At 42.1% G+C, this 15,208-nt stretch overlaps 1 protein-coding gene across 3 annotated transcripts in view; it reads right to left on the reverse strand.

The window, feature by feature from the left end:
- grik2 (glutamate receptor, ionotropic, kainate 2) overlaps positions 1 to 14,530 on the reverse strand; it is a 254,762-nt gene extending 240,232 nt beyond the window's left edge. For 2 of the 3 annotated variants that reach the window (XM_034873461.1, XM_034873464.1), the window contains exons 1-2: positions 14,305 to 14,530; positions 11,143 to 11,570 (exon numbers count right to left, since the gene is read on the reverse strand). In XM_034873461.1, the coding sequence (XP_034729352.1) occupies positions 11,143 to 11,260 (118 nt within the window). In that variant the 5' untranslated portion in view covers positions 11,261 to 11,570; positions 14,305 to 14,530. The remainder of the gene's footprint in view (positions 1 to 11,142; positions 11,571 to 14,304) is intronic. The other variant, XM_034873463.1, reaches the window with a different exon arrangement.
- Positions 14,531 to 15,208: the final 678 nt, after the last annotated feature.

A 15,208-nucleotide genomic window follows, 5' to 3' on the forward strand; every position in this document is an offset into this window, starting at 1 on the left:
CTTGAGTTACCCTCAATGAAGGATGATACAATGAGTGTTTCCATTCTGTAAATCCGCTGAACTTCTTTCCATCTCAGCAAACATGCCTACTGGATGAAAACAGGTTCCCAAGGACTGTATAATAAGGAAAATACACTCTCTCTGTCTGTCTTTCCAAGGCATTAACATTTGGGTAAATTCTACCCACTTTGTGCTCCACTTAGTAGACGGGGTCTAGAGATGTCCATCATTTTGGTCAAATGGGAAAATATCAATAACAATATCTCTGCACTCCTTCTCTGTTCTTCACTCCAACACTTTGTTCCAAAGCAAGATGGGTCCACAGCTACTATTCAGATTTCTATAAAGTTGGATAGTCATGGTCCTCATATCGTTCTCCTTGATTTTGGTGTTGCTCAGAGGTTCACAGTAAAATGATCAACCTTCCATGTGAGGGACGATGCGGCCTATAGGGACCTGAAAGAACACACATGATGCGTTTTTGTCTTTTCTGACCTATAAATATTGTTATTATGGTATCAGGGTAAACAATACTAAAGTGTCAAATAATTAGGTAAATGCATTCCAACGAGAGCCCTGCAGGCATCTTAAATAGGAACCTAACACTTGGATCTAATTGGGTCCCAATGGGGTCTTTGTGTTTCCTGGATTTGTCTACGTCAATGAAACGGACCTCTGAGCCGTCGCATTTGGAGCTCTTCTGGAAGATGACCAACAACAATGGAGTGGGCTTGGCTGGACGGGGGGGTGGGGGTGGGGGGGGGTTGGGCAAGGGTGAGGAGGATCGTAAACCAAGCCTTTAGAGGAGTTGCAGGAAATGAACAGATGATGGTAGGAGTTTCCCAACGATCTACACAGTTTATTGTGCCATGCGCCAATGGGACGGTTGTGGTTAGGGATAAAAGAACATGGAAAGGAACTGCTGGGGCACGATGCCCGGTCTCCGGGGTGAAAGTCCTGTGTTGTTTGACCCATCTCCCTCTATTGCATGTGATGTACTTCTCCATTGATCCTGTGTGAATTGCCATGAACACAATCATCTAAGATGCTCTAGAAACAAGTCTTGCTAAATAACTCAAACTTGCCAAGAACCAAGACACTGCTTGGTTACATTCGGTCTTGTTCAGTAGCGTGGTGTCTCCAACCTGCAACTCTTTAACAACTCTTTCTGCTGTCCAATCGTGCTGCTGGATGTAGCCGATTTCCTGATTGATTCCACCGCCACTCCAGTGGAGGTGCTAATGAGGTAAAAAACAGAAGTGAGTCGCCTCACTGCATTTACTCGATTCTCCCGGTTCAGTGATACGACTCAGATTAATTAACCAGCTCTTCGGTCAGTTTTTCAACACTAGGTTCTATCAGTTGTGACAATATTGTACTCACCAAATTGCTGGGATTTGGAAGCATTGTGACATCATTCAAATTATGTTCATTGGGTCAAGAAACTGGAGCAGTCGGTCAATTGAAGAAGTTGGAAACAAATGTATTTGGAGGAGAAAATGAAGGCAAACGATATGGATCACGCGAGCTGTCCTTGGAAATGTTTCTTCGTATGAGTCCTCAATGCCATTGGGGCTGGAGCTGGCTTTACAGCAGGTGTATCACCTGCCCTGACTGCAGCACGACATCCAAACATGTTAGCTAAATGCTTTGGCAACAGATAAAGGTGGTGCTATGTCCTCATCTCAATGTCATAAAGCAACATTTGCCTTTGCCCGACACTGCCTGCTGTTAATTTAGTTACAGTGAAATACACACACACACACACACACACACGCACACACATGTTTTATAATAAATTGTACTACCACTTTTCAATGAAAGACCTTTCTTGCAGAGCACTTACTGGTGGAAGAACTGCTGATGGCAGAGTATATAAACTAAATTTACACTGCAGGTAAGAATAATGAACACAAAGTCACTTGAAGAAAAGCAGTGAATATCAGTCTAAAAGAAATGAGAGAGCAGATTTTTTGTCCAATCTCTTTTACAGACAAGACTGAAAAAATGAGTGCTCATGGATGAACAATGGTAATGGTAAATGTTTCCAATTATTGTGCAACAGTCAAATAATTTATTTCACAAAGATATTAAAGACAAGATAATCTGTTCTGCTCTGTTCATTTTTGTCTTTTTCCATATTTTTTGGGCATGTTCAGAATACTTGTTGTTCTTAATCTTACACTGATAACTCAAGCACCACCTATTTGCCATTCAAACCAGAAAAAGGTGCAGGAAATTGATATCTTCTTAAAGGTATCTTCCTATAAATATCCTCCTTACCATCCATAAAATCAGATTAGTTTCCTCTGGTTGAGGTCAACTTTAGTTCAACAAGCACACTTCTTACCGAAATGACAGCTTTGTTTCTAGCTCAAGATAACCTTGACTTCTAACACTTCTAACACTCGCAAAATCAAGTAGGGAAGATATAGAACTGGTAAACCCAATGGCCGGAAAGTCAGTTTTTGAGCATGAAGATGGCTGGCTGCTGTATCCAGTGCATACTGAATGGAGAATCATGTTTTGGTGAAACACTGCAGTTTGAATATGATTGGAGATTAAGAGATCATGAACAAAGACTGGGCTCTTTCAAATGTGATTGCTTATACTTTTACTCTACAGAAGTCATGGTGCTGTTGGATTTTTTCAATCTCAGCTGCTCCCCCGCGACCTGACAAAGGATAAATGGACAATGTATGGATGGATGAATGGATGGAAAACCTTAGCCTCTTCCTATCCTGGGTTTGTGTCAAAGGAGGAGTTCAGCATTTGAGGAAGTAGTTGCTGCGATGTTAGCCTAGTCTAGCATATTGACTTAAAGTAATAGGGAAACAGCTAGCCTGTTACCTTTAAACTTGTATGAAAATAAAAACAATGTGGTGAGAATGCAGCTTCCACAGGTTTGATACCATCTCATTGACCGACTCATTCACCTCACCTGGCAACCCAACCGAGGGCACACATGTTTTCTGTTAGTAGTTAGTTAGTAGTAATATTAATGGATGCATGTTGGGTTCAGGTAGGTCTCTGAGTTGGACTTGTGAAGACCTGTAAAGCCAGGCATGATATTAGTCCTTCACATTGATTTACACTCAATGTTTTAATCCCCCCCTGCACATCCAGAATCTATGGCCGCTATGCACTAGATCAACCAGCCACAACTTGAATGCTTACACGGAATGTTAGTCTTTATTGACACATTCTCACTCCCATCACATAAAATACGAACACTTATTGACGCTAAAAGTCTCCCCAAGCATCACATCTAAACTAAGTTTAAGTTTCAGAAACTAAGTTTCCATGACACGCATTACAAGAACTGGCCACCTGGGTTTAGGAAAAGAACTGGGCAGTTGGCTTTAGGAAACGTGACACACAGGGCAAGAACCCTGGTCTCCAAGTTGAAAGTTCTGAGTTGTTTGACCCATTCACCACCCCGACCACGCGGAATATTGCTACTCGCTACCGTTGTTGCTCTTCATACTACGCCATCTTAAAACACCGCATAGCTGCTGCTCTGGCCAGTGTGTTCTACACACACTGAAGAGTGCTGGTTGTCTTAAATTAAACCGGATGTCCCTCATTTCTGCCAGATGTCCATCAGTTTCCTCTTTTTTGTGTTGGCGTTCTAAACAACATTGGATTTCTGAGGACTATGGTTAACTGCTCCTCAGATGAGGGTACATCCAGACAGCTAGCTAGACTATCTGTCAAATCTGAGTTTTCTGTTGCACAACTAAAAAAACTTTTAACCAAGGTATCGGTTTGAAGGCACTTATGTTTTAGCAAAACAAGCACCTTCCGTAGGCTGTTTGGCACCATTGCTCCATCCGATGCTGGCAGTGAGAAACTATAACCCAACTAAGGGGCAGGTGTAAGAGCCCCCTTAAATTAGTTATGGGCGACCAATTTGGGGGTAAAATCTTTCTTAATTTGTGTTGCCGGGTTACCTTAGCTGGTAGAGCAGGCACACACACGTGTATATAAAAATCTGTCTTAATTCATAGATCCACTCAATTGATGGATACACTGTTGTTCATCGAGAAATGCACCATCACGACACATTACACAAGCAAGATTTAGAGTTCAGTTGTTGACATTTTTCCACTTCAGACAAAGCCAGTCTAGCTGTTCCCCCCTCTTCCAGTCGGAGCACTAATCTAGGCTAACTTTGTCCCAACTCCATCTCTTGTCTCTCCATCTTGTCTTGTGCAGCGAGGCAATTGATCTTCTCATCTCGCTTTCCAAAATAAAGCACATAACAATGTTTCCCAAACATTTAAGTAATTCTCAATATACAATTCCATCTGCTACCTTTAAAGTGATTTTTCAGTGCAATGTCTGTGCTGGTTCTGTTTTATACCCCAGAGCGTTTTTATCACTGACTTTTTATTGCTGAATCTTTACCATGCTAGTTGGATTCATATTATAATCATGCTCAACCACAGAGCCTTTTCTTCCAAATACTATGAATTATCCACTGTCCTTTGATGTAAGCCTTTCTGACTGGACTGCTATTCATAATCCATAACCTGCTCCATTTTTAAACCTAAAAATGGAGCATCTTCCATCATGAGTATTGATTATGTTCAAGATTTCATCTCTTACTTCACTAGCAAGCAGCAGAGTAGCTTCCCTTGACTTATAACGCGGCTCCTAATACACACCCACAGGGGAAAAACTGTCTCCAACAGCTGAATGCAGAAAGCAACTCACACACACACACACACACACACACACACACACACAAAAACACGGTAGTGAACCAGCATGCTTACATGCCTGAGAAGTGTATATTATCAGAATTTGATAACTACCCTGGGCTAGTCAGCTGTTCATTGTTCAAGTGATGCTGTGTAGAATTTTCTGTAAACAGGGAATGCAGACTGGGAAAAAAGTGTTCATGTCATCATCCCTCTAGAAATACAAGGAGGATATGTTGCAGTGTCAACCTCCCATGTGGCGTCTCAAAACATAAGAAAGTGTGACAACACAGGCAGTAAACATAACAAGCTGTCCCGCAAGCGTGGCAGTCCAAATATTAAACATGGAGATTCTTATTGTCACTTATGTTCTCGTGTTGCAGATTGTTCTCCCTGTTAAGCGCAGAGTTCTGCACACACTTCTAACTGAAGCTAGAAAGAGAAGGACTTCATGCTTTTTTTAACAAGATAGCTAAAAAGGAATATCCATGGATTATAAGTCAATAAAATGTGTTGCTTTGCATTCTGAAGATTTGATGAGGTAGTGCTAAAGTCACCAGGTTTATCCATTTTATGTAAAAAGATTCATGACCTTATGATCTGGCAACACACACAGTATGCTGTGTTACACATTGTCATTACTGCAGCACTTGTAAGATAAATGAACCGTGGCAAATTTAACAATTCAAACATTAAGTAAAATGTTTCTTCACTGGACGTGCCTACCACTAGTCAATTGATATCCTAACTAAATTTCCCATATAAGGTTTTAGCTAAATTGTGTTTTTTGCCTCATTGTGTAATTTAAACATTGACCAATTTTAAAGGTAAAAAATAACACGGATGATTCCATACAACGTGCTTCGCAAGAACAACAAAAGATTGAATTTCATGAGCGATGATAGCTCCATACTCTTTTACTAACATTGTGCATTCTAAAATCTCACCCAGTCACTGCCGTTTGATTTGGTCCATGATTTCATATTTGCTATTGATATGGAGGAAGATGGAGAAATTGACTGGTTGCTCTTCTGTTTGGGACCCACACTCTCCAATATTTAACAATGAGAGATTGTTGATTGAAAGTAACACTCTTTTAAATGATTTGTCAAGTCTGGGTTTGACACTAGATAAGAGAAGAACATTGCTGGCCCGACTTACGGCTGCAAAAAAAACTGGTTGCCACATTGGAAACCTTCACGGAGCAAAAGAGTCTGTGATAGAGGATCTGGATCCAGGGGGTGGGTGGGTTATAGTTGGATTTTTATTTATTTATTTAGTTGATTTATTTTCACAGCTAGCTAGCTGTGCTCTGCTCTGGTCAGCTCCTTCAGCTCATTCTTGTGTTTCTTCCAGTCTCGGATCCTTCTGGGGTCAATGTCAAAATGTCTCGCAGCTTTTTCATCTGCATACGTTTTTCGTTTTGTTGTTGAAAAGTCGTCACTAACAACAAATCTGTCCTTCTCTGCTATCACTAAATGAGACCCGTGTTACATCCAATGTAGCTACTGCCATATGTTGGCACCTGTACGTTACTCAGCCAAGAGTAGTGTGTAGTAACCATAGACTGTACATTATTCATTTTAACAGTCTATGGTAGTAACACATACAGCAACACTGACTAAATACTGCTAGGAAAATAATACCTTACATGAGTACCATAAAAAGCATGGATATATTGTTGAATCTGTTAAATTAAATTGGTAGAAATGAACATTACGATGAACTTGAATGCACATTATATTAAAGGCACTTAGTAGATTATCCACACTATTTCTTCCCCGGCCTTAAATTGAGGCCAGTGGCGAGTTGACCACGCCCCCGGCCACTATCAGAGGCCCGCCTTTTAATTGACTACCGGTCTTTATTTGAATAATTACGGTATTTTCAGTTGTGAATTAACACACATTTAGTGCTTTGGTCACCATATAAACTCCAAGCGTGCACTTCAGAAAGCTCTTAACGTCTACAGCTACATTAATGAACTGCAAAGCAAAGGAAATGAGCTTGTTCATTAAAGGATGCTGTGATTATCACCTCCCATCTCATACCTCATGCTCTCCAATGCACAATGATCCGCTTAGCAACCCATTGTTTCCAGGCAGCTTGCGTTTCTCTGCAAATCTTCTTATTTACAAGTCATCAGTGAGACGGGCGCTGGAGCCTGGAGGATAATGTCAACTTTTTTTATTGACAGCCAGCCTTTCCTCAGAGAGCGAGTTATTTGCTAAAAAGGTTTTTTTCTTGCCTCGACCTGCAACATTTAGCTTGTCCGCCCCATTAGACAGTGACCTTCATACTAATGCCGACCAGGGCAGCCAGCGCCAACGCACGCAGATTCAATCTCCGCGCTCTGCATAGATCGCAGAGTCATAAACTGCCAGCATAAATAATACATTTGTATTAAATCCATGTCTTTCCACACTATGTGTTTAGTTAGACCACGTTCTTGAACTGAACTTTTTTTGTTTGTTGCTAATGCTTCTTCTCCGAAGGGGTTAACCGTGCAGCTTTCCCGCCCCAGCTCAGGCAGCAAAGGACGGAAATACATTCTGCTGTATTCCTGTGAAGTGACCCTAAATATGGCTTCTCCTTCACACATGTAATTAAATTTCTTGACCTCACCTGTCTGCAACACAACTCCTTGAAAGAAAAAGTCAAACCTTTCAGCAGACCCATTGAGTCGTAATTAAAGAGCTAGGTCACATGTTGCTCTGGTTCAGTCTGACGCTGCTAGAGGCTGATGTGTATCAGGCGTTATCTTCAATGGCTGTGGGACAATTCAGTTATGTGCTTTCTGACCTCAGAGGTTGTCAGCAAGTGACCCTCTGTCTTCAACAAAACATAACTGCTAAACAACCCATGCCAGCTCTTACCCCGCTACAATGTCATTCCCTGCACAGCTGCTCAAAAAAAATATAAATTAACCTTAAATATCTCTAATCCAAAGGTCTTTTAAGAACTCACAATGGGAATCTGTTCAAATAAAGTGTTTTTCTTTTATCACAGGAGCTGGTCAAAATGATTAAAAACAACAGCCGTGGCATTCTCACTCACTCAAGTTCTTTTTCTTGTGCTTGAATTCCATAATGGAAATCCAATTTAGCTACCCATAACTCTTGCACTGTTATTTTTCAAACGACTAAATGATTTGAACCATTCGCAAGCTCCTACAGTATTTTGAAGAATAGCTACTACAAATGAATGGTCAAAACACATCTGGAAATGTAATGTTTGGATTATTCCATAAATAGCAAGCTCTTTTCATGTCATTTCAAAGCTGCTCCAGAAGCAGAGGAAATCCCATTGGGGGAAGTCAAATTTCAATTGATGGCGTTAAAGTAGCACAGCTTTGACAGTGGACAAGTGAAGGAGTACTATGTATTGTGAGGCCCTTGCTCCTATTTAAAGATACACTCCTTGATCTCTTTAATGCACTCAATAACACCAGGCCATAGGGAGTTGGGTTGGGAACCAGAGGGTCCCTGGTTCAGGTCCCCGCATGGACCAAAGTACAAAGTGTGGATTGGTACCTGGGGAAATGCCACTTCACCTCCTGGGCACTGCCTGAGCAAGGCATCGTACCCCCCCACTGAAGAGGGCACTTTTCCATTACTGAAATCCAAGTCTTTGATAATGTTTAAGAGTAAAGCTGTGTTTCTCCTTCCTATCGGGGCTGCAGCCGTGCAAACTTTTGGCTGCTTGGTTTTGTATTTGTACCGAAACCATAGCAACGCACAGAGCTGACCATAAACAGGCAAGAGGCCGTTAACTGGGCGTAAAAAAACAGATATAGACGCATATTCCAAATGCGCTGTACATGTGTCTAAAGATTGCCGCTAAAATCCGAATTATACTGGAATATCTCACGTCTTAATCAGAAAATACTATCTTTGGAAAAAGGCCTTCTTTGGAATATACAACTGGAATATGCTGTTTACATAACGTGTATCAAATTCAAAATATGGGCACATTCGGAATAATAGTGGAATATTGGTGTGCATGTAAACATACTACATTTTACACATGCACGTCAGTTTACTTGTCATGAGGAGTACGATTCAGCCTTTGAACTTTGTCTCAGAAAATAACCCTGATGATGTCACCAGGGACACATGACCAGATGACTTGAGATAACTCTTGTTATGAATTGATACTATAAATAAAATTGAATTGAATTGAATTGAATTGAGATGACAACCTCCAGGGCAGGAGGGTCTAGTGAAAGACATTGCTGAGTTGCATCATGGGAAGTGTAGGATCCAGTGTTTTATGGAGCTTTACCCATATTTCACTAAGATGAGACAACAACAACAACAACAACACCTGTATTGATCCCAAAAGGGGAAATTCAGTATCTAGGGACTAAGAGTCAGGGTATCTCAGCCTGTGCTTTTGAACTTTGTGCATTTGCTGTTTAATCTATTTCTCAAACAGTCCCTTGCCTGTGGAGGGCCCCTTTAATATTTACAGTATATTTATTAATGTTCTCTTATTTAGAGATTTTTTGGGGCATTTCCACCTTTGATGGATAGGACAGCTATATATGAAATGGGAGAGAAAGGGGGATGACGTGCAGGGAACTGTCACAGGTAGGACGTGAACCCTGGACCTTCTGCTCTGAGGCATAAACCTCTGTCTATGTGCACCCGCTCCACCAACTGAGCCACCCTGCTCACACTTTGTTAACATGCTTAACAGTGATCGTTTTTCACCGCTCTTAGTTATCTCCTGAGCCACTGATTTGCTCACTTCATGTTTTCACAATCCGAAACATGAAAACATTCTACGATGGAACTTTAAAACCACCCATTCGAGGGCTAAAGACGCCTGCTGAGCAGACGTGTCAACCCACATGTGGCTGGCATCTAATAGAAGTACCTTGGCAAAGAAGGGGAGGAGTAATAAATGTAATCACAAAACCCGTCCGACAGACAGATTCAGCTTGTAACTGTCGTAACTTCAGACTCCGCTGCTGCCAAAATACAGGCCTATTTAGCCGAGCGGCGGTAAAGGACTGTGGAGAAATAATGAGATGTAATGGGGTACAGGGTGTTTCCCTCATCACACATGGACTGAACGACTCTAAACGGGGAGCCAGTCACTGTTATGTAAAGAGATTACGGCTGTACACACACACACACACACATGCAGATAGGTTTCACCTTTCTATCCATCTGCACTTAGATTCAGGTCCCACAGCTCCATCGGCAGAAAGATCAATCTGCACCTCATCAATTTGCATTCACCAATCAAACATATGTACATTGTGGATTTAATTACTGTTTTTTTCCAAATGCTGTAGTATCAGCACTGTTTCTTGCAATCCATAGAGATATATAAATACATCTGTGTGCTGTTCAAAGTACAATAGCAGCACTCTGCGTACTTCTGGATCTGTGTGCATTATTATTGTGCTTTACTTGATAAATACATGACTGGATAAATAAAATCATTTTTAACAATAATAATATGACCGTGTAGACTAACTATTACTGTAACTGTGTGTACTAACATAGTTTTTTTTCTGTGGTCGTAGGCAGACTGTGTGATATACATGTCAGTGGCCATGACCCTTTCGCCAAATACTGGCCCTCACATTACGAACGCTGACTTTGTGTTGTGAAAAAAAATGATACACAAAACATCTGGATATTTCCATTGGATAACATAGTGCAGTTATGAAAACCTTTTGACCGGGGGTGGAATATTTCCTGTGTAAGCATCACATACTGTAGCTACGATGTGGAAATTACAAGCTGCTTACAGAGCAAATTTAAAAGGTGTGGTTCAAAAGGTCATCCGAAAATTTCTGCTAAAGCATATTTTTAATGTTTTTCAAATATGGACAAGGCGTGTGAATATGGTATGCATAATTATACTGTTTACTGTAATACAGTAAATGACATTTACCTGTCCCTCTGTTTTTCTCACAAACATCAGCAAATATACTGTACAATAGGAATTATTGAATGAACATACACACACATACACACACAACAAGTGGGTGATATGAACTTTAAACAACAAACACTGCACACACACACACACACACACACACACACACACACACAGGGTGCAGTCTGAGGGGAATTAAACCTTTTAAATATAAAAGTTCCCATGTAGCAACAAGTGATAGGTCATTCCCTTATGGATCGTTTATATATTCATTTCTTTTTTTTGGCAGCTTTGCACCATGGTAGATCTGTGCCAACTCTTTGGACACACTACTCTTGTGCTTTTGGTATTAAAACACCGGGTCACACTGCAAATAACACTCAGAACAACAACTTTCCCACAAGTGTGGAAAGGAAGGAAAGGGGGGAAAGTGAGTCTCCAACAGGTCGGAATGAGAGCAACGTGATTTATGGAGATGAGAAAACACCAATTAAACTTTTTGGGGGCAACATAAGAGAGAAAAGAAGAAGTAGCTCACCAAATCTCAAGACGTGTGGCATCCCATGAGAATATCCCACACAGTGTAAAAGCAGCAGTAGAAGCCTGCCGGTGCACCTGACTCTCGCATTAAGTATCAGCAGGGAGGTGATCTTCATGGTGCTTGTGTGCTGCACAGGATTTTTATTCCCTGATTCGGTATATTCCCCAGAATAGTTTTCTCTTTAACGTGAGACAAGGCAGCTGGGCACCACCGGCGGGCTGGGCAGCGGTTTCCCCACATCCATTTAGCTAAAAAAAAAAAAGAGAAAAAAAAGAAGAAGAAGAAGAAGAAGCACTGCGTGTCCAGCTCACTGCGTCAAGAAGAAGCAGCCCTCCGAGTCAGCTGAGGATGGTGGAGGTGTTGTTGGTGGTGGAGGTGACTGGGCATCCATGTTAGGCAGGGCAGAGCTTGAAGAAATCCATCTACTGAAAGACACAGGCAGAGATTGGAGGGGGGTGAGAGGGGGCGAGCGGGGATTTGTGGAGATCCAGCGTGACCAAGTGAGAGTGTGAGCGAGACAGGGAGTGAGTGAGTGAGTGAAGCGGCGGTCTCAGCAGCCACGCGAGCCCGAGCTCCTCCTGCTGCACTGCCGCACAGCATCTGACGTCGAGCCAACACTAGTAGTGGGGGAGCGCACAGGGTGGATCGGGCATGTTTCTCGGCTTCTGCGGACCACACTTCGCCCCCTTGATCTGTATCGCCCCTGTCCTCCCCCCTTCCTCCTTTCTCTTTCCCCTACGCCGTGTCCCCCGGCCAGATACCCGCCGCTCTCCTGTTTTCCCCCAGATTTCTGTGCCCTCGCTACGGTTCGATGGCCGTGACTGGCCGCGGAGCGCACAGCCGTGTAAAAGCCAATCTATGAATTTAAAAAGATCGCCGCTGTTTGATCGGAGTCACTCAAGCTCGGACTCATGTGAGAGGGCTCCGTGAAGCAAACCTGTCGCTGTACACTCAACATGATGAATAGCCTCTGCTCACCAGCCCTTCATTGTATTTCAGCACTCTTCTGGATTTTTCTGTTTTGAATTATTAGCTTACTTTTTTATTGTTGATTTTCTACTTTTCCGAGACTGAGACTGTACAGTTAGATAAGAGCCAACCCTCAGCATCGCATTTTAACTGTAGGCTACGTGTGTCATCTGACTTCTCATAGCAAGAAGAAGTGCCATCTCTGCTCCGTTATATGACTATTGAATTATTATCCGTGCATAAGCAGAAATCTAAGTGTCATCAGATAGCCTACGTTGTGAATGTGACCTCTAACCTGTTATTTAAGAATACTTAATCATAATTGCATAAATATATTAAAACCATATGGGTTGCTTTTACTGGATATCTGGGTATAAAAGCCCACATTCTTACTGTATTATTTCCAAGGTCGATAGATGTGCTGTGTGTTGGTTGTTGATGATGATGCATAATTTCTAAATCCTCTGTATTCCTTCTCTAAACTTCCTAACTTAGATATGATCAAGACTATTGCATATATATATATGGAGATCAAGCAGATTTTTTTTTTTTTTTGATGAAGCAAATAAAAAGAGAAGGAAGCTGCCTTTACTGCATGCAGTCAGCACTAAATTCAAATTAATAGTAGGCTATTTTCAGGAAAACATCAAGCTTCGACAAAAATACCTTTCTTGTCGTAATATCATCTGTTTGTGAGATTTAAGAAGTCAGTGGTTAACATTTAGGCCATAGCTGGTGGAATGTGTGTGTAACGAGTATTTGCTTTGAGGAGTTTTCAGCACTAAGGACAGAGAATCTGCTTTGGCTCAACCTTTGCATTAAGGCGTTTTTCAGCACCATGGACACACACTCCGTATGTTCCTTGTTATTTTGCCAGATTTCCTTGCTCTCGTGCCTTCTTAACAAGCAGCAGGACATTGTGTTTGGACCGGATCCATGGGATGATCCAGTTTATGCCTAAAGGTTAAATATTTTTGCACTATACTGCCTGCTTCCACCTTAACACTCAGTGTGTGTCACTAATTGAACACAGGTTAAACGTGATTTAAAAACACATTATAATCGAGTAGTTGGGATATCATTTGTATTGTCGTCGCCTGTGGCAACATGCAATGGAAACAACTTTTTAAAATATGCTTGCTTATTTTGATTTTGTTTTAATCTAAATACCAGGGACATTTTAGAGGTTGTCAGGCGGTTTCCTGAGCCAATGTGTGCCTGATGCACACAACGAAAAAGCATGTGTGACATGTGTTTGTCTCTCCCCGTACGCAGTATATTAACCCACATAGAGGCATTAATTAAAATAAGCACCTCTGAACTTATATCAAGAACACAGAGCCGCCGTTGATAGCCGTGCGTAACAGCCAGAAGGGTGCTTATGGAGTCTTGGGGGTTGGCAGGTGAAAGAAACACAGTTGGCTCCAGTGCGTATAGTCCTCGTTTTTTAAATTTGAGCTGTTTTTACGGATAGAGCGACAGCTCAACTAATGTCCTTTTGCATGTGTGAGAAGGGGCTTTAAAACAGGCTAAGCGGAGCCCCAACGCTGGGTGATAATAAAGTTGATTTAAAGCTAATGTGCTCATCAACTATGGGATTGAAATGCGCGGCTCGTCCGCGCTAGGTTCCCATCCGACCCCGCGAACTAGAGACGTTATCCACGGATCAGTCCTAAAGCGGATCACGGGTAGGCATTTAACGACCCCCATCATGGCTTTCAAGCCCCACAAGAGTGAAAGCATCAGCCCGGGGAGGAAAAGAAGAAGAAGAACAAGAAGAAGAAGAAGAAAGGAGGAGGAGGAGGAACCCGAAAAGGTGACAAGCGTCTCCAAATAGAGGTCGGGCAAAGGCAAGGGAGGTCACATCTCCAAGGCTTATTAAACCATAAGTCGGAGCCTATTTCTGACACATTTAAATGGTAGCCTATTTTGGTTCAGGGTGCGGAGGGGGGAAAGCGGCTTTTCCTCTCTAAACTCACTGATGAACTTCAAACCTGACCGGTCAAGTGCGCAGCGGTGTTTTCTGCGCGGCTCTGCTGGTTGGAAACGATGTTTAAAAAATCTGCGTCTCCCTCATCTTTGTCCAAAAGATACAACCTGGTCCTGGAAAATAGGTGACGCGCAAAAAAACAAAACACATAGAGCTGTAAGACATGCAAATGTATGTAAAGTTTGAAAGAATGGGCTTACCCTTGGTAGAGCTGGAGCAGGGAAGAGTCACCAGAGCAGCACAAAGAAGTTGATTTGTTTGGAGGAGCCGAGTCGCTTCCCCCGCACTCGCATTTGGTAGCGCTGCGCTCCGGCCGTAGGGGAGACACGCCTCCTGTCGGACGGCAGGACGCACTGCTTAAAGCAACAGGGGGGACCACACGCCGGACCAGAGGATTCACCGACACCGAGTCTGCAGGTGTCGGGTCGGACTCGGGAACATTATAATCCTTTATCTGCGTAATAGTTCAGCCTCGACACCCCTGTGGACATTTGCGCTCCGAGCAAGTATAAACCATGGCGATGGAGAGCATCACAATCTGGGGATCGGAGGCGCTGATCGGGGGGAAACGTGTGGCAGTGTTAGTGCTGCAGCCTGGGTGAGCCCCAAGCTTAACTGATCTGACAGGAATGGGAATATAGATGCGCCATATTGTGGAGAGAAGATCAATGTTCCCTCTAAGAAAGGGGTCTTCATTATTGTTTTAAGCCAAGGACCCTTTAATTGAATACGAGACGGAGCAGGGCCCCCCTGCTACATATGAAGATGTGCATATTAAACTGGTCCCACAATAACTTGTAGGTCAAACCTTTATACACGTTTTTTGCATTAAATATGAAAAAATAAATTTAAAAAAGCCTTTTAATTGTTGGCAGAATTGTATACATTACGTTCACTCAAGTACTGTACTTTAGTACAAATTTGAGGTACTTTTACTTTTACTTGAGTATTTTCTTTTCATGCCATTTTCTACTTTGCACTTATTATTGCACTTTTTACTCCTCTACATTAATCTGACAGCTTTAGTTACTAGTTCCTTAACACATCTGATGTTTTATTATAAATTAAACTACCCAACAATATAAAAGCCTACAAGTACAGCTA

Source organism: Etheostoma cragini, chromosome 6 (assembly GCF_013103735.1).
Source record: "Etheostoma cragini isolate CJK2018 chromosome 6, CSU_Ecrag_1.0, whole genome shotgun sequence".
Classification (NCBI taxonomy): Eukaryota; Metazoa; Chordata; class Actinopteri; order Perciformes; family Percidae; genus Etheostoma; species Etheostoma cragini.